At 64.3% G+C, this 19,883-nt stretch overlaps 1 protein-coding gene across 3 annotated transcripts in view; it reads right to left on the minus strand.

The window, feature by feature from the left end:
- Window positions 1–19,883, minus strand: part of PARVB (parvin beta) — a 70,521-nt gene that overhangs the window by 35,064 nt on the left and 15,574 nt on the right. For all 3 annotated transcript variants that reach the window (XM_059681412.1, XM_059681411.1, XM_059681413.1), the window contains exon 2: window positions 588–677. In XM_059681412.1, coding sequence (XP_059537395.1) covers window positions 588–677 — 90 coding nt within the window. The remainder of the gene's footprint in view (window positions 1–587; window positions 678–19,883) is intronic.

Raw genomic sequence — 19,883 nt, forward strand, 5'->3', positions numbered from 1 at the left:
TGTTATGAATCGTCATGTAAATATCTGATATGCAGGATGGTCTTAGGCGACCCCTGCGAAAGGGTCGTTTGACCGCCAAAGGGGTCGTGACCCACAGGTTGAGAACCGCTGCTTTAGGGGAACGTGTGGGGCCTGTCCCCTCATCGGTGCCAACCGGGACGTGGCCCGAGGAGGCGGGTACGTCTGGCAGGTGCCACCAGCAGGCCCGGGCGGGGGCAGCCTGGCCTGCAGAGATGGGGGGCGGGGGGGGGCGTTACTTGTGTGTCTGATTTTCAGAGGCTTCTCACCGTGGCAACTGTCCTCGCACGGCAGTCAGTGGTCTCCTACCTGTTGGCTCCCCAGACCTACACCCCATAAAACTCGCACCCGTAACCAGAGAGCAGCGACTCGTTTCTCCTCTCGCTTCTCTCACAGGACCTCGTGCTCAGAGCCAGCCTCCCACGGGCGCCCGGGGCCCGGTGCGATGTCTGAACAAGAGGCCGCGAGCACCAGGCGTCCCGCCCCCCAGGGCCGGGCACACGCCGCGGGGCTCCGCCGTCACTCGGCCGGGGTCGGCGCACAGCGGGGGGTCGGCGAGCCCTCGGTACCTAGCAGGGTGTCCTCAGGGTGCAGGTCCGCCAAGGACGGCGACATCGGCGAGTTGATGGCGTTCTTGCCCTCCTCCTGCAGGTCGGTCACTGCGGGCAGAGGAAGGAGAAACCGTCAGTGAACATGGAGCACGGGGCTGCCCGAGCTGGCAGGGGAACAAAGCGAAAGCAACTCCTGCTCTCAGGCACGTAACAAACATTCCTAGATGGCTTGTCGCCCAGAAAAAGTCTAGGAAAAATGATCCGAAGCAAGAATATGCTCTGCAGCTCTTCCCCCGCCAAATACTCCCCCCGCCCGCCAGGCCCGCCAGCCCGCTGCCCCTGCTCCGTGGAATCCATGACTAAGTCACGGAAGCTTCTGGAGGCTCCCCGATCGGCCCGAGGCCGCTGACGGACAAGCGTGTCACAGCCTCGGGGCCCAGGTGTGCAGGCCCCTCCCGGCACGTGCACGGGGGGGGGGGGGGGTGGGGGGGGGAGCAAGCGCAGAATCTAAAGCGAGGCCACGGTCGAGGCCACGTTCGTGGGGACAGACCCTGACGGTGTGATGACAGGTGCTGCCTGGGGTCGGCCTCGACCTCCTGTCCGGAGAGCACAGGTGGTGTGTATTGGGGTGCAGGGTCTGCAGGATCTGGGGGTGGGGGGTGAGGGGTACAGCATCCCACGGCGGCAGAAAGGATCCCTCGCTCCCGCACTGGAGAGACGCCAGGGAGCGCAGCCGCACTATCGGCCTCGCCTTCACACCCTGTCCTTCGCACCGTGTCCTCCACCGGCCGTGCCTGTGACTCCCAGACCCAGCGCTGGCCGGTTCCAGCTCAGCCCGGAGATCAGATGCACTGGTGCGGGGTGGGCCCTGGGGGGAACGGCCACAACACCGCCCTCTCCATCGGGTGGCCAGTGCCAGCGGCCAGGCCCTCTCTCTGACGAACATGCTTGGAGGTAAAACCTACTTCCTCTTTCTATACAGTCGCCTCCACTTTTCGCACCTCCCCGCAGGGCACCTGGAGTGACAGGTGAGAGAGGCCGGGGCGGGCCCTGCTGATCCCCCGGCCGGTGGCGCCAGCCGGCACATCCCACTCACCTCCAGGAGGCCGTTCCTCAAACGCCAGGGCCCGGGAGGGTGGGGGAGACGGGAGCAGCAGGACCAAGCCGGGCCGCGCACAGGGCTCGGGGGACTCGGCCGCAGACCCAGCTTTGGGGACCACGCACCCTCCGCCCCTCACAAGGACGACGGTGTGGGACACTGGTTTCTAACCGCAGCGAAGCCCTGACGCAAGATGGTTGAAATCACACACCCACGTGCACAGCAGCACGAGCCACAGGGGCCAAAAGGTGGACGAGCCCGAGTGTCCACTGATGGCGGAGGGATGGCACGTGGTCCGGCCGCGCCGTGGACATTACTCACCCCCAACAGGAAGGCGGTGCCGGCACTGAGACAGCACGGAGGAACCTGAGATATTAACGAGCCACACGAGCCAGACACAGAGGAAAACCCTGGCTGAGGCCACACCTGTGAGCCCTGGAGCAGGCACATCCAGAGAGAAAGTGGGCGGCGGGTGCAGGGCCGGGGGGGGGGGGGGGGGGGCGGGGCTGTGCCACGGCCCAGAGTTTCTGTCTGGGAGGGTGCGAAGTCCTCGAGGTGATGGCTGTGCCGTGTGAATGGACCGCCTGCCACTGAACTGTTCTCGTAAACGTGGTCAAAGATGGTAAATTTCATGTTACACATTTACCGCCATTGAAGAGAAAACAGAGACCCTCTCCCACATGCGGCCTGGAAGCCGGCCGCGCCGTCGGCCGCGCCTCGACCCCACGGGACCCACCCAAGAGCCGGCCCCTCGTCCCCGGACCCTTCGCTCAGCTCTGCGCCAGGAGCAGCTGGGGTTCGCGCTTCACAGCCGCTGAGAGCACGTGGCTGTCGAGACCCTCGCCATCCGCCCAGTCCCCGGAGACCCCACGGCTCCTCGGCCGCTTCGGAACAGACCGCACCCAGCGCTGCTCTCCCACGCCAGGAACTACAGAGCTGCACCGGGACAGTGTTCAAAGGAGACGGGAGGAGGAAAGGGTTTTTCACAAAGTCCTCGTGGATCCAAGGTGCGTGCGTGACCCGGGGAGGTGGTGCAGGCAGAGGACCCGGCGCCAGGTCCCATGTCCGGGGCGCTGTTGCCACTGAAGGGGACAGAGAGGCCAGGGCGTCCTTCTGGGTGACGGCCAGAGAAGAACAAAAGACCCTGGTTTCACGGGAGCGGAGGGTCGAGCAGGGGGCTCCGGGCGCAGGGGGGCTCCGGGCACAGGGGTACTCAGGGCGCAGGGGTACTCAGGGCGCAGGGGTACTCAGGGCGCAGGGGGGCTCCGGGCACAGGGGTACTCAGGGCGCAGGGGGGCTTCGGGCACAGGGGTACTCAGGGCACAGGGGTACTCAGGGCACAGGGGGGCTCCGGGCACAGGGGGGCTTCGGGCACAGGGGTACTCAGGGCACAGGGGTACTCAGGGCGCAGGGGTACTCAGGGCACAGGGGGGCTCCGGGCGCAGGGGTACTCAGGGCACAGGGGTACTCAGGGCACAGGGGGGCTCCGGGCGCAGGGGGGCTCCGGGCGCAGGGGTACTCAGGGCACAGGGGTACTCAGGGCACAGGGGTACTCAGGGCGCAGGGGTACTCAGGGCACAGGGGGGCTCCGGGTGCGGGTGGGCTCCGGGCACAGGGGGGCTCCGGGCGCAGGGGTACTCAGGGCACAGTGGGGCTTTGGGTGCAGGTGGGCTCTGGGCACAGGGGGGCTTCGGGCACAGGGGGGCTCTGGGTGCAGGTGAGGCGTCAGTGGGAGCCCATCACTCCCTCAGAAGGTCATCCATCCCCTTGCGGGACGGGGTGGGACGGGGCGGAAAGGGGTGGGGGGGGGCGGGGGGAGAACGTGCTTCCAGGCTGAGAGCGGGGGCGGGTTCTGACGCGGGGAAAGTGGGTCACAGGAAACAGCTCTGCACACGGCCCTCGAACATCAAAGGTGACAGACACTGAGCAGGGCCAGGACTCCACGGCCGCAATCAGGGAGAAACGCTTCCACCCCGCCCAGGCTCCGGTCCAACAGCCCGTCCAAGGGGCTCGTTACGCATCAAGCCCTGAGGGTAACCAGGACCCTGAGCCAGGAGGGGGGTCCCGGCAGACACAGGGCCGGCCACCAGCTCTCTGAGCCAGGGCCTATGGTCACAGGGCCCCAGATTCAAACCCCACTTTTCACCTGCTGGGGTGTGGCTGGGAGCAAGTCCGCTCACCTTGCCAAGGCCCAGGTTCCCCATCTGTAAGGTGGCGAGGGCAGCAGTGCCCACCTCCAGGGGGCGCTGAGGACTTTGAGGCTGAGGGCACTCAGCCCCGCCTCAGGGCGACTCTGTGAAGGCGGGGAGGGTACACAGGCTCTGGAAAGGGGTGCAAACCAGGGAATGAGCGATGAAGAGGAAGGTGAGGTCCTCATCCCAGGGAGAACCACGGAAGGCTCCCTGGAGGAGGCAGCCATGAAAGATGCCAAGAATGCAGAGAAGGGACGTACATTCCAGATGGCCTGTCAGAGTTGGACTCCGGCGCCGAACGCCAGGCCGCGTCGACGCTGAGCCGCAGGCGGGCTGCTGCCCCCCTCCGCCCCCCGCCCCCGGCCCGGCGGCTCCAAGGGGCCCTCGGAGAGGAGCTTCCAGCCCAAACCTGATTATCGTCCTCTGAGGTCAGTCGCCCAGGAATGCTTGGGTTTTCACAGAACCGGTCCACTCGCCAGACGGGAAACACTTCAAAGCCGTGAAACCCCAGCTGCCCTGAGTCACGGACAAGGCTCGGATGCCTGGTGGGTGCGCAGCGGGCGTGGGCGTTCAGACGGACTGGGCTGCGAGCCGAGCTGGGGACCAATTGCAAGCGTCTGCCATCGTTGTGCGATGAAGGCCTCGTCCACAGCCAAGCACGAAAAGGTCGGTGCCCACGCATTCCTACCGCGCGGAGCTCACCTCCCAGCGGTGACACATGGCCACGCAGTGGGCACGGGGCTGGGAATGCCAGGAGGGTCAGAGAGGAGGGAGGGCGGGGCGGGAGAGGGCCAGGGAGAGCGTTCCGTAGGACAAGTGCCCACTGGGAACGGCCACTCCTCCTTCGGGCCACGGTGGTTAGGGGTTTTCAAATAAAGCTGGAAGTTTGGGGTTTTGTGTAGAATCTCCTAATCTATAAATGTAAGCCAATAATTCAAATTCTGTGGTGGACCTACTAACATTTCCTGAGCACCTACTATGTGCCAGACACGCTCCATACTGTTCATTCATCTCATCTCCTAACCGGTCTCTGAGGGAGCGGCTGGGTCCGGGCTGGGCTGGCATCTGTTAGAGAGGAAGGCACCTGAGACACACCACCAGCGAGCCTGGGAGCCTGAACCTGGTTCGACCTGATCTTGCATTTCACTGGCCCCAGTTCAGCCTTAACCAACTTCAAGCCTCAGTTCACTGGCCACCTCCTCCAGGAAGCCCTCCTGGGTGCTCCACATCCACCCCAGATGCCTTTCTGCCCAGCTCAAGCCACACAGCCCTGTCACTATCTCTTCCCTGGACCACCTGCCCACATCCGTGCTAATAGCTCCTGCACACAGTGGGTCTTTCCGTGCACTCCAGGAGCAGCTGGACGAAGGGCTGAGAACCTGGAGCCAGTCTGCGGGTTTCGGGTGGCGGCTCGGCCACTGACCAGCTGGGTGATGCCACAGGCACCCACCCGCTCTGGGCCTCAGTTTCCACTAAAAGAGATGCGCCCACTGAAGACCCGCTGGCGTGCCGCAGCAGCCGGTACATGCTGGCCTCGGCGTCTGCGGAGGGGACGAATACCTGTGTGTTTCCAGATCTCTCCCCCTCTCTCTCCATCACTCCACCCAAAGCCCGGGCAAGGCTGAAACCGGAGCACGGCTCCCGGCTGGGATTCCAGCCGCACAGAAAGGAAGAAAGAGGCTCCAAAACCCAAAAGCCTGGCCACCGGAAAGCGTCCCCGCAGAGCTGCCCAGCACCCCGGGCCAAGCACAAGGCTCCGGCTTTGAGTTCCTGTGTTTAATCTTTTCCTTTGTGTGGGTTTCACTCCTGCGTTTGTTTATACTCAGGCTCTTTCCAAAGGAAAGCTTTTAGCAGGTTTCCTTTTCTTCTTCCTTCTGACGTTATTAGGAAAGCGGGCTGGCCCTAGAAGCACCGAGGCCTCACTCCAGGGGCGCCGGGCAGGGAGGGGGGTCATGACACACACGCAAAGATGGGGAGCAGGGAGCTGTGGGGGTTCCGCGAGGATGAAGAGGCCTCGTGGGGGAGCCTGGCGCGGAGGCCGGAGCTGTGACAGCGCCGCGCTCTGACATTTTCCTAAGTGTGTCATTTCAACACAGCGGCGACCCTTCGTCACCCACGGGGCTGTCGCCACGCACGGCGTCCTGGTTTTCACGGGAACAGAAGCTCAGGGAGGTGCAGAGGCCGGCGGGCCCAGGCCCAAAGAGAAAACGCCAGCAGACGGCTGCCTCCCCAGCCGCCTCTGGAGGAGCTGGCAACGCAGGGCCCCGACCAGCCTCCAGGACGGACCCCAGACCCCTTCTAGTGACAGCGCCTCCTCAGGGGCCGGACAGGACGGCTCAGCGTGGGCAGCGACAGGGAGGCGAGCGCAGGGCGCACCTCCTCTGCCCGTCCGCCCCTCCCGTCCAGGCGGTCCAGCAGGAGCCACGAAATCTCCGGGAACCAGGCTCCCGAGAGCTTTCCCTGGATCCCGCCCTCCCGTCGGCGCTCAGGGGCCCTTTCCTCGCGGAAGCTGTCATTCATTGGGGCGATTAAACTCGTCAGCCATGAAGGTCTTCGAAACAGAGCGGCTCCTCTACAATCAATCACGCTGCTCTCCTCGGCCGGCGCACAGCTCGGGGCGTTTCCTCGAGGCCCGAAGAGACGGAACCGGGAAGGACGGCCCCAGACTCGGCGCCGGGGCTGCGGGGAGAGGCCCTGACCGGCTCAGACACGCGGAGCAGACCCGCCCCGACCCTCATTCCGCAGGCGCCGTGTCCCGCGTGTCCCGCTCGAAAAGGCCTGGGAACGTGAGGTCGTGAGCTGCAGGGTCAGTCTCCAGGGCCCTCAGCACCGCGGCGGACGGTGGCAGCGTCCCGTCCAGGGCGAGGCCGCAGGGCAAACGGCCCCCGGGAGCCGCCATCCTCCCAGCCCAGACGCGGGCGTGGAGAGAAAGCGCCCTCGGCCATCCGTGTAGCAACGCGTGAGAGGAGGCAGCTCTCATCTCCGAGGTGCCCGACCGGTCCCGCTTGTGCTGAGGCTCGTCCACGGGGCGCGGCCCGCAATCAGCCGCGTGGTCACACCCGCTAACCCGCCGTGAGCGCTGATGAGACGCCGGGCATCAGAGCCCCAGGCCGGCTGCCCACACCCTGACTGACGGGGTTGGCTCTGCTGGGGCACGAGGCCCATCTGGTTCCTCGAGATGCAATACGGGTCGAGGCTGGAGTAAACAGGGGAGCCCTGCCATGAGGCGAACCGAAGGTCGACGGGCCCCCTGGCCCCACAAGAGCTCGCACTGAGGATCCGCCCTGGTCCGGCCGCAGAGCCACAGCCCGCGGGTCTGACGGGCCTCGGCCGCAGGCCAGCAGGGGAGGCCGAGGACTCGAGAGGGAGGCCCCTTCTGCAAGGAGGGGCTCACTTGCCGGACAGGCTGCCCCGTGTGCTGGGCGCACGCAGCACCTGCGGCCACGGGTCTGAAGACCGCGTGGCTGAAGCGCAGATGCAAAAGGCTGGAGCTCAGAAGCCGACATCAAACAGAGGAGCCTCGGCCAGAGCCTCGGCCTCCCCCCCGCTGCCCGGGGCGAGGGAGATGTGAGAGCCACAGAGAAGACCCTGCCTGAGGGAGAAGAACGGGATGAAAGACGAGGTGGACCCCCCGGCGCGGGGAACCGGGACACGGAGGCGCCGTGACGGACGCTGGTCCTTCGGGACGAGCCCACGTGCCCAGGCGTCAGGCAGAAAGCAAGTGGGTCAGCCCCGTCGCGTCCCCGCCCCGAGCGCAGCAGGGAGAGTCCTCGGGGCCGGAACAGCGGTCAGAGCGGAGGAAAGTCGGGCGGCTGCGCTCGCCTCCGTGGGTCCAGGCTCCGGTCCACCTTCCGTCCCTCCCGTCCCCCCACCCCGCAGTGTCTCAGGGCTTCCTCTGCCCACAGCCTGCCATGCGCCTCCGCCGCCCAGAGTCCACCCCCCTCCCCGGGGCACCCCCTCCACCCGCCTCCACCCAGAGCTCAGGCCCCTCCGTGCCTTTGCTCAGACGCGCCCCTGCCGGGAGCACCATGTCCAGCGGCTGCTCGGCCTCGGGCGCGACACCCTGCCCTGCTCTCCCTCGGCCTGTTGGAGGCGTCGGTCTCTCCTCCAAACCCCGGCCCAGGGCCCACATGCTGCCCGTGGAGAAGGCCTTGGGGCCGGTCGCAGAAAGGCCACGCCTTGGGCACGCGCTTTAACTCCTCCCACCTTTTCCTCCTCCCCGCTGTGTGTGGGGGGGGGGGGGACAAGCAGACCTGATCCAGGTTGTCATGACAACTCATTTACAAGATGGTGTGCGTGGACAGGCACTCAGCCAAGCAGTACACGTGGGTCTCCCCTCCCCTCCTGCGTCATCGGCACCTGCGCCGGGTACCGGGAGGGCTCAGCGTGACGGCCATCAAGTTGGCCAGCGAACCACACGGGGCTGCAGGCCCGGCCGTGAGCTCACGGGCCCCCCGACCTCCGGAGCTGTGACCCAGGGGCCGTGTGGGGTCTCGCTGCCGGATTATAAACGCCCAGAAGTGGAGGTCGAGTCCCGTCACCCGAGCCCCAGAGGAGGGTCCATGCACCGAGGTGGCCCCACAAACGTGTGCTTGGCCGGGACGGACAGAACCGGCTGCTCCTGAAAGCCTGTTATCTGCCAGCGTCGAGGCGTGGATCGGCCACCGACAGACACCGGTCACCAGGTCAGCAACCCTAATGCACCCAGACACGGCCGCGCCCACGGCCCCGCGCCCCGGGGGGTCTCGTCGCGAAGACCCGAGTGCATTGCTCAGGCGTCGCCGGGACCAGCTTCACACGTCACTGGGCCTTTAAACAGATGCCCGTTAGACTGAGTGACCACAGAGCTTCATCTCCAGAGCAGCAGGACGGCAGCCGGGCGGCGCCAGCAACACAGCCTGGCCCGCACCAATGCCGAACCCGGCAGGGTGCCTCCGGGGCCGCAGCCCTGAGCAGGCCCGCGCCAGCCAGGGGCAGGTGGCCGGGAGGAGGACGCACGCAGCCTGCGGGAGGCTCGGGCGTGCTGTGCACGGGAGTCCGGGGAAATTAAAATGCGGGTGCGGCCAGAGGCGCCGGCGGCCCAGCAGGCCCTGTCAGGCATCGTGCCCACCTGGGCGGACGCAAGAGCGCGGCTTCCCCAGGGCCCGCGAGGGCCGCCGACATTTCATGCGGATTCTTCCGGGTCTCTGGGGCACACGTCCCATGACCCCCATCCTCTGATGGGCAGCTGGACCCATATCCCCAGAGCCAGCCTCCCCGACGCCCAAAGGGCCATCCTGTTTTGCCTCCCATTTTCTTGGCCCCGCTAGCACCCCTTAACTCAGTGCCAGCAAGCACTCCACCCTGGCCCCTTCAGGCCAATCCGATGGCGAGTCCTTTGGCGTGGGCGTCCTGCGCCCTTGATTGGGGGATGGTGCCTTGGTCCTATTTCTATCCATCGATGGTGCTGGTGTTGAGCACGTGAAATCGATATCAGTTGCAGGCCATTAATCTGTCATTAATCGGTGATAAGTGACAAAGAGTCTAAAGGAAGCAGAGGGTGGGAGAGTGAGACCCAACGGAAACTCAGAATTATCCAGAAAGCGACGCCGCCGAGGGCTCCCCTGGTGCCAAGCTGTGGGGTGTGGCCCACCGCGGCTGGAGGTGACCAGTCGGATCACTCCCAGCAGGGGCCAGCCCCCGGGGCTAAGGCGCTGGGAGAACCTGCTCAGCAAAGAGGAAACAGCTCGCAGCAGCCACAGCAGCGACGGAAAGAACAAACCCGGAGCAGCCCCTGTGCTGCGAGCTGGTATTAATTAATCTGATCAGCAATGTCCCGCTGCACCAGGGAAGCCCAGAGTGTGCTCTGCCGAGAAAATAAGAGAATTAAACCATTAAGTCATTGCAAAGAGCGACTGTGCGCGCACCTGCAGCAGAAACACTCCTTTGGGGAGAACTCGGGGAGACGCTCACAGAAAACGCCCGGACGGCGCCCTCTAGTGGCCCGTTCCCACCTCTACAAGCGAGACAGACAACCCGCAAGGGTTTCATCTAAACAGATGGGCACCTTCAAAAACAGGTGGCTTCGGGGCGACCCTGGTGCTGGTGGCCCCGTCCCCACCTGAGATTCTCAAGGGACCCAGATGGCATTCCTGGGGCCCAGGCGCAGAGAGCTCCACCCGACCTGAGCGGATGCAACACTCGAGGCAACGAAGGTGAAGGACCGCTACGCACAGTGTTCCTGGCCGGGGGCCTCTCGGCGGAAGCCCCAGAGGAGAGGCTGGAGGCCAAGGACGTGGAGCGTCCCTCCTGCCACCCAGTCAGGTTCCCGTGCCCGTGCTGGCCGTCCCCTCTGAGCGCGATCAGTGGGAGGCGTGTGTGTGCGTCTGTGTTGCTGGATACCTGCCCTTGGCGCTCTCTGGGGGCTCACGCCAGGCCTGCCCACCTCCCCAGCTCCCCGCAGGGCGCCTGGCCCGGGGCCCTGGTGAGCTCATGGTAAGTACGTGACTGAATGGGTGAGTGAACGAATGCTTTGGGCCCTAACATTCCTTCCCGGCATCTGTCCTGGGAACCACAGGCGCTGTTTCCTGCTCCTTCTGTTAGGGTCCCCGTGGCAAGCTGCACAGTCCCCCCCAGCCCCCCCCCCCCAAGGATGTCCCCGTCCTAGTCCATAGACTCTGTGGCCGTACAAAGCGGAGGGACTTTGCCATGGGACTAAGTTAAGGACCGCGAGGTGCCCATCATCCAGGGGCCTTATAAGGTGGATGCAGGTGGGTCGGCGTGAGGAAAGGCCACGTGAGGGCGAAGCAGAGAGGGTGGAAGGTGCCACACTGCGGCTCTGAGTCTATTTTTAAAAAAAGAGCAGCAGGGGGTTGCCTCAGAGCGTGGGTGTGTGCACATGTGTGTGCATGTGTGTGGGCATGTGTGTGTGAATGTGTTTGTGTGTGTGCATGTGTGCACATGTGCGTATATGTGTGTGTCCCAGGAAGATCTCGGCACCCATGTCCCAGGGGGAAAGGGCAGTGGTTGCTGGGGTCATCTCTTCCCCGCGCTCCCTCTCCTGCGGGTGGAGGGTCCTGAGGACGCCGTCCATGGAGGCAGCTCCTCCAAGCACAGAGCTCCTCGGGGGACAATCCCGCCTCGGGGGACGTGTGGCAGGGCCTGGAGACAGCGCTGGTTGTACATGGGGAGGCAGACGCTGCTGCTGGCATCTCATGTGTAGAGGCCAAGACGGCCAACACGCTGCAGCGCCCAGGATGCCCAGCTCAGAGGGGACCCTGCAGCGCCCAGAACGCCCAGCTCAGAGGGGGCCCTGCAGCACCCAGGTCACTGCAGCTCAGAGGGGGCCCTGCAGCACCCAGGTCACTGCAGCTCAGAGGGGGCCCTGCAGCGCCCAGGTTACCCCAGCTCAGAGGGGGCCCTGCAGCGCCCAGGTCACCCAGCTCAGAGGGGGCCCTGCAACGCCCAGGTCAGCCCAGCTCCGAGGGGGCCCCGGTGCATCCCGCTGCCCACACGGCCGCCACGAGCAAAGCGGACAGAGGTCCCCTGTGACCTGGGCTCGGGTCTGGGGGCCTCGGGCGGCAGCTGTCAGCTGCACAGGACGCGGCTCACACTTGGCTGGTCGGGCCTGCCTGCCTGGTCCAGCTGTCACCAGTGACCAGAGCGCTCACCCTGCCGAGCCCAGGCTGCCTTGGAGGGAGGGCGCCGGTTGCCAGGACAACCAGAGGTGGGAGGCCAGGGCCTCGGACAGGTGGCCAAGCTTGCAGTCCCAGGAGGGAGGACCAGGGCAGGTGGATCCAGCCTGCGGGGAACAGGGGGCCCCCCGCTATGCCTGGCCTCAGTGAAGGAAGGGGGTACGGGGGAGGGCTCTGGCCGTCACTCACCGTCTTCCCCCTCCCCGGCTCCACCTCCCCCCCCCACGCCCCGCCCTCCAGCTGCCAGCGAGGCCCAGGTTGTGTGTTGCCCCCTTCAGCTGCGCCTCTGGAAAGAGCCCCGCGCCCACAAAAGCCCGCTCAGGGGAGGAGATGATCAAGGCAAAGGTCAGCCTGTGCCCCCCGGGCCCTGTGGGCGTGGCACCGGCCCCCTCTCAACGTATGTTCTTTATGCCGCCGGGGGGGGGGGGGGGGGGGGGGGGCGGGGCTCTGGTTGGGAGCTTCCTCCGTGTCAGAGCCCTAAGGCTTCTCCAGGAGCCAGCAGCTCCTTCGGTCCCCCAGCAGCTCCCGGGAGGCGGGAGGCCGTTCCCACTCCTGTGTGACCTTGGGCTGGCCCCTTGGCCTCTCTGGGCTTCCGTTTCCTCAGCTACAAAACAAAGCTGCTACGAGGATTGCACGAGACCGCACGCTAAGGGACGGGGACAGTCCCTGGGGGCTAGCCGCTCAGACCACGTCACCCGAACCACTGTCCCCATTCCACAGGCGGGAAAACCGAGCAGCAGCGGCCGCCAAGCGCCCCAGCCGCGCCAGTCCCCGCGGACAGAGCTGGGCTCGCCCCGGGCCGCCCAGGCCGGGCCCCTGCCACCGCCCGCTCCTGACACAGAGAACGAAGCTCTCGCCGGTGTGACCAGGGCAGGGGCAGGCCCGACCGGCCGGTTAGAGGGAAGCGCGACTGCCCCGCCCCCTCAGCGGGATCCCCCTGGGAACCTTAGCTGCATCTGGATCCTGAAAGGGTTGCAAACACCAGTCTCCCAGCCCCGAAACCCACGCGACCCCCCGGGGGACAGAACTTCCCTACACGCTTCGCTCCACAGTCACCCCATCAGCCTCAGACCCGCGTCCCGGGCACCTGCCTGGGACGGGCAAGGCCAGCCAGGCCTCTCGTCTCGACACCCCCACAGGCGGAGACGGAGTGAGGTGGGCCCGTGCAGCTTCCGCTGCGAACGCCAAGGAAGAAAGCGGGACTCACTGGTGACGAGGTGCGGCCGGGGAGCCGGGGAAAGCACAGACCAGGCGAGGCGGGACTCGGCGGGGACTGGGCGGGAGACGGGGCACACGGAGCTCGGATGTGGGAGCGGGCGGGGCCGCCACCGTGACTTGCAGCTCGAGGCAAAGGCTCTGAGGGGCCCTGAGGAAGCTCGGGACGGAGCCGGGGGACTGGGCTGCAGCGATAGAAGCCTGGTGACCACAGATGCTATTTCCAGCCATCGTCATTGCCCAGGCTGCGGGCGAGCACGCGGCCCAGGAAACCGCCCGCAGCCGGCAGAAGGCAGGCCGGCCGGGAGTGCCCGAGCTGGGCGGCCCCTGCAGACACGGTGACTTGCTCAGTGACAAGGGAACCGTACACCTGGCCTCCCATCCGTCTGACCCCGGCCTGGGCCAGCGACGGCCACGGGGCGGGCAGCCCGGAGGTCCCCGCAGGTCGGCTCCCGTCCCCCCCCCTGAGCAGACAAGACAGGCCCACTGCCGCCTCGCCCCACCTGCATCCCCTGGTCCCCGTCCGTCAGGAGGACCAGCGCAAAAGAGGCACATTTGTCAGCCCGTTTCCATGACGACGGAAATCAAATACCAGAAACAAAGGCGAGGCAACAGCCAGCCAGACTGTGGGGGCGGCTGCCTGCCTCCCGAGCTCCCTTCCCGGGTGGAGGGACCCGGAGGTCCTGGAAAAGGGGGTGCTGGGGGGAAGTAGAACTCACCCCCCTTTGGCCACTGGACACACCACCTGGTTCCTACCATTCCCCAGGGGCGGCGTCTCGCTATGGCCGGCGGTGTGTGTGTGGGGGGGGGGGGGGGACAGTTCAGGACACAGGGCCGAGACCCTGAGAAGGGACGGCACTGGGAAGGCGCGGCCTGAACCCAGCACCCCCTCTCCCGGCTCCTGACTCCTGCTCCGGTCTCCTCCACCTTTTCTAAGATTATTCCGGTCAGAGCACCAGCCCATGGACTGAAGGGTCCCAGGTTCCATTCTGGTCGAGGGCATGTACCTCGGTTGTAGGTTTGATCCCCGGCCCTGGCCAGGGTGTATGCAGGAGGCAACCAGTCAGTGTGTCTCTCTCTCACTGATGTTTTTCTCTCTCTCTCTCTCTCTCTCTCTCTCTCTCTCTCTCTCTCACTGATGTTTCTCTCTCTCTCTCTCACTGATGTTTCTCTCTGTCTCTCTCTCTCTCTCTCTCTCACTGATGTTTCTCTCTTTCTCTCTCTCTCCCCCCCCCCCCACTCTCTCTAAAAGTCAATGGAAAAAAATATCCTCGGGTGAGGATTAACAACAACAAAAAAAGGTGTGTCTAAGTCTAGCTGGCTGACAATATTGTATCAGTTCCAGGTGCACAATACAGTGACCCGGCACTCACACGCCTGGCCAGGTGGTCACCGCAGGAAAGCTACTGGTCACCTTCCCCGGTGACCTGTCCCCGTGAGTGACATCAGCCTCCGCCCCTCGGCCTGGCTCCGAGGCGCCGGGTGGACCCGCGATGTCCAGGTGTGGCGTCCCACTGGCTGTGTCACAGCCACATCTACCAGCCAAATCCCGCCGGGTGGACCCGCAGTGTCCAGGTGTGGCGTCCCACTGGCTGTGTCACAGCCACATCTACCAGCCAAATCCCGCCGGGTGGACCCGCGATGTCCAGGTGTGGCGTCCCACTGGCTGTGTCACAGCCACATCTACCAGCCAAGTCCGCTGGGCGGGCCTGCGCTCAGCTCGGCTTCCTCACGCCCTCGCCGAAATGTGGAGATTTCTGGGTGGCCCCGAAGCTCCCCGCTCAGCCACCTGCTCACCCCCCACCCCCCACCCCCATGTCTGTGCTTCTGGCTCAGCCCAAGTTTCTCCGGCTCAAATGGTCAAAAGTTTGCTATTGAAAGCGGTTCTTCTGGCCGCAGCTCCTGAGAAAGGTCCCGTGGCCATCACCCACCACACCCGCGTGCAGGCGGCCGGGGCCTCCCCCCACCCTCCCGGCTCGGAGCCAGCGGAGGAGGCTGGGCTGGGGCGGGACGGGCCCACTGCCGCCCTCCGCAGGCGGAGCGAGCAGCCGCCAGAACGACAAGTGCTATTTAAACCCGTGACAGCCGTCTCGGCATCTGTTTAATGACACGCGCCGCGCCTGTCAAACACGGCGCGGAGCTTCTGTCGGGAGAGACAGGGAGAGGCAGACGCCGAGGACGGCACCCGGGACACACACTCCCACGCGCCCCGGCGACAGGAGCGGCCGCTGTACCCGCGGGTGAAGCGTCCCGGCTGACAGCGAGAGGTGTTTATTTTCCAGGCGTACGTGTCAGAAATAAAGCCGGCTATTTATTTTATGGTTGAACATTTGTGTAGCACAAGCCCTGCCCGGGTGGCTCCGTGGGTTGGAGAGGGATCCTATACACCGACAGGTGGCGGGTTCGAGTTCCGGTCGGAGTACAGACCCAGGTGGCGGGTTCCATGCCGGTCAGGGTGTATGTGGAAGGCAACCGATCCATGTTCCTCTCTCCCTTCCTCTCTCTCAAACTCCACTGAGATTTTTCTAATTGTATAGAATGAACCTACAGAGCAGGAGTTCACCCACACGGCTTCTCGGGGCGCAAGCGGCGGGCCCTGAGCAAACACAGGCTTCTCCGCGTTTCTCAGAAGAAAAAGACCGATCCTCCCCCCTCTTCTTCCTTCAAAGCCAAGAACAGACTTGGACACGAACCAGGGACGAGCAGAATCAAGATAAAATGTGAGCTGCTGCGTGTTTTTCTCCATCCCTCCCTCACCTGTGACAATAACAGCAACAGTAACAGCTACGGGTGTTAGGCACTCACCAAGCACAAGCTGGGATGAATCGTGTCCCCAAGTTCATGTCCGCCCAGCCCCTGTGACCGTGGCCGTATTTGGCAATGGGGCCTTCAGAGAGGTAACCAGGCTAAGATGAGGTCGCTGGCGATTCTCAGAGGGGAGTCTGGACACAGACACACAGGGCGGAGGCCAGGTGACCCAGAGGCAGAGGCTCGCGTGGCTGCGAGCCAAGGACACCGAGGGGCGCCGGGCCCAGCGGGAACCAGGGAGAGGCCAGGACAGGGCCCCAGGCCCAGCCCCCCGGGTGCCGAGGGCCGAGACGCGGCGTCCGGCCTGACTTCAGGCGCACTGCCGCCTGCAGGGTGGCATCCCTGCCTCCCCCCGTCTCCCCGAGACAGGTCTGCCGGCGCTGATGAACTCGGGTCACGGCCGCGAGGCCCGCGGACGCCTCCCCGGACACAGCACGCAGCTCCCCGGGCCCTGCTCGCGGCGGATCCCGCACGCCCGCGCCCTCATCTCCGGATTTTCTTCACACGGATCAGTCAGCATCCGCTGTGAGGGCCCATACCACCGCCCCGGGCCCGACAGTATTTACCCGCGTCCGCCACGCGCGAGATCCCGCACGGCACGGCACATTTTTCAGAAAGTAATTTCCTCGGCTAATGACCGCAAATCCCCTAATTTAATGTGTTCTTCGATGTATTTAATTTTCCAACAAGTGGAACTACGAGCTCACGGGCTGAGCGTTTTTGCCAAGTGGAGACAAGCAGCCAAGAAAAATGTTTTTAAAAAAGAGAACAGAAACGGTGAGCACCAGCGCCAAACAAGGACTCCCCCCAGCTCGCACCCGCTGCCTTTCTCAGTGTCGACAGTCACCCCACAAGCTGGTGCTACCCCCTCACCTGACAGGGAAGCTCAGGCACAGAGGGGTGACCTGCCCGTCAGGCTCAGGGGCAGAGAATGCTGGGCACAGAGCAGCGGGGGTGACCCGTCCGTCAGGCTCAGGGGCAGGGAATGCTGGGCACAGAGCAGGGGGGTGACCCGTCCGTCAGGCTCAGGGGCAGGGAATGCTGGGCACAGAGCAGGGGGGTGACCCGTCCGTCAGGCTCAGGGGCAGGGAATGCTGGGCACAGAGCAGGGGGGTGACCCGTCCGTCAGGCTCAGGGGCAGGGAATGCTGAGCACAGAGCAGCGGGGGTGACCCGTCCGTCAGGCTCAGGGCAGGGGACGCTGGGGCAGAGCAGAAGCCGGGCCATCTGGCAGCGGAGGCCCCACCCTCCCACTGGCTGTCCTGCCTCTGAGTCAAAACTCAGTCAAAGGAAGTCCCCCTGCAGCCGGGCACTGAGGCACCACCTCCTGCGCCCAAAGGGACAGGCCCCGGCACAGGCCCGACAGCCCTGCAGAGGCGGCTGCACACGGAGCTGGCTGTGATGTTAGGCGGACCCGACACAGGGGACGCGCCGGCGTGGCTCCAGGTGCAGAAAGGTCAAGGTCAGGCAAAGGCCAACGACATACAGGAGTGCATGTGTGTGTGTGTGGTCACTCTGCAGTGTGTTCATGTGTGTGTGCATATGTGTGTGTGGTCACTCTGCAGCGTGTGCATGTGTGTGTGTGGTCACTCTGCAAGCGTGTGGTCACTCTGCAAGCATGTGCATGTGTGTGTGGTCACTCTGCAGTGTGTTCATGTGTGTGTGCATATGTGTGTGTGGTCACTCTGCAGTGTGTGCATGTATGTGTGCATGTGTGTGTGGTCACTCTGCAAGTGTGTGCATGTGTGTGCGTGGTCACTCTGCAAGTGTGTGCGTGTGTGTGCATGGTCATTCTGTAAGCGTCTGCATGTGTGTGTGCATGTGTGGGGGGGTCACTGCAAGCATGTGCATGTGTGTGTGGTCATTCTGCAAGCGTGTGCATGTGTGTGTTCATGTGTGTGTGGATGGTCACTCTGCAAGTGTGTGCATGTGTGTGTGTGGTCACTCTGCAAGTGTGTGCAGGCGTGCGTGTGGGTGTGGGTGTGGGTGTGGGTGTGGGTGTGGGTGTGGGTGTGGTAACTCTACAAGCAAAGCAAAGAAATGCTCAGCACACATCCCCGGGGTGGGCCTCTGCTGGGAGGGAGGGTCGGGGAGAGGAGGGTACAGGTGACTGAGCCAGGTGGCAAGACCCTGGGTACATTTCATTATCATTATTCTTTAAACTGCGCAGCTGTGGCGCTAGCCAGTGTGGCTCAGTTGGCTGGGCATCATCCTGTGCACCGAAAGGCTGCCGGTTCGATTCCCGGTCGGGCACATCCCGGCCCGCTGGCTCAGTCCCTGGGAGGGGGTGTACAGGAGGCAGCTGGTCAATGTTTCCCTGGCACATCGATGTTTCTCTCTCTCCCTTTCTCTCTCTCCTAAAATCAATTCTTAAAAAAATACACATATGTGTACGCTGTATATATTCACAATACATTTTCATTTATTTTTTAAAATCGTGATCCGTGTACATAACCTGAAATTTACCACTTTCGCCATTTTTGTGTACAGGCCCGCGGCTTCACACTGTTGTACAGCCATCACCATCATCCATTTTCAGGACCTTCTCACCTTCCCCCGTTAGACACGCACTCCGGCCCCCGGCGGCCACGTCTGCTTTCTGTGTGTCTGAACCTGACGCTGCAGGGACCTCGCCTCCGCGGGACCGCGCAGCCCGTGTCCGCGGGACCGGCTGGCTTCGCTCAGCACCATGTCCTCACGGCCCCCCCGCTGCGGCTGGTGCAGGGTCTCCTTCCTGTTCCCGGCGGAGGCAGAGTCCGCTGAGGGGACGGGCCACGTGTTTGTCCACTCCTGTCCATGGACACCTGGGTTTCTCCACCTCTTGGCTACTGTGAGTCACGCTGCTATGTCACAATGTATGTTTGCTTTTTATTGATGAGAGAGAGAGAGAGAGAGAGAGAGAGAGAGAGAGGGAGAGAGAGAGAGAAAGATTGATCGGTTGCCTCCTAGATGCTCCCGACCAGGGGTCAAACCCGCAGCCTTTGGTGTATGGGATGATGTTCCAACCAACAGAGACACCTGCCCTGAGCACAGTGTATTTTTTCAATTGATTTTTTTTTTTTGAGAGAGAGAGAGAGAGAGAGGAAAGAAGAGGGAGAGACAGACAGAAACATCAATGATGAGACTCATTGATCGGCTGCCTCCTGCACGCCCCCTGCTGGGGATCGAGCCCGCAACCTGGGCCTGTGTCCTGACCGGGAATTGAACCGTGACCTCCAGATTCATGACCTCAACCCCTGAGCCACGCCGGCCGGGCGCACAGCGTATTTTTTAATGACCACGTTCCCAAGGAGGACGGAGGGGCTGAAAGACAGCCCTGGAGCTGCTGGGGGCCGGCCGGCAGGCCTCGCCCGCGCACTGGTCCCGGCCTCCTACCTGGACGGCCCGCACGGGGCCCCAGCCCTCACTGCAGGGTCACGGAAAAGGCAAGGTGGACGGCAGGACGCTAACCCGCGTCTGTGGGAGCGTCCAGGGCGCGGGGCGGGTTTAAATGCTGGTCTGAGCGACCCGGCCGCCGTGCGTGTGCAGAGCACCCCTGGGCCCCAGCCACGCGGGACGGGTTTAAATGCTGGTCTGGGCGACCCGGCCGCCGTGCGTGTGCAGAGCGTCCCTGGGCCGCAGCCACACGGTGCCTCGCTCTACAGCAGCAGGGGGTCGATCCTGCAGAGACGGGGCCGCAGAGGCTCAAAGCTGCTTCGGGAACTTTACGGAAAACGATTGCCGGCTTTCCATGCTGAACAAGGCATAACAGTCTCCTAATATTTCCCCGGGGCGGGACGCAGGCCGGGAGGAGGGCAGGAACAAGGGGTTCTCCGCACCCTCGGATCCAGCAGGAGAGCGCGGTGAGTCCCTCCCGTTGCTCCGGATCCAGCCAGCGGCAGTGGAGGCAAAGCTTCTGCTCGGCATTCGCACCGCGACAGGAGGCGGCACAGCCTCCAGGCTGCTCTCCGGTTAGTTCCTCAGCACGGCCTCTCCCTGCCGCCGGCGTGGCCCACCCGCGGCCCCACTGGCCGCAGAACCACGGGCACTCGGTGCATCGGAGGCCGGATGGAGACTCAGCCAGCGTCCTGGGCTGCTGTCCCGAAGCACCCCAACCCTGAGGCGTAAACCAGCAGGCGTTCCTGCCCCAGGGCTGAGGCCGGGCGCGAGGTCCAGGTGGGCAGGGCTCCGGGGGAGGGGCTGTCCGGCCTTCCTGGCGTCTGAGGGGGCGCAGCCCCCGGGTCCCTATGGCCCCGTCACCTCAGTCTCTGCCTCTGTCTCTCTCCTGGGACGCTGTGTCTGCCTCCTCCTCTTGTTTTGTTTGGCTGTTGTTGTTGCTGTTAATCCTC

Source organism: Myotis daubentonii, chromosome 2 (assembly GCF_963259705.1).
Source record: "Myotis daubentonii chromosome 2, mMyoDau2.1, whole genome shotgun sequence".
Classification (NCBI taxonomy): Eukaryota; Metazoa; Chordata; class Mammalia; order Chiroptera; family Vespertilionidae; genus Myotis; species Myotis daubentonii.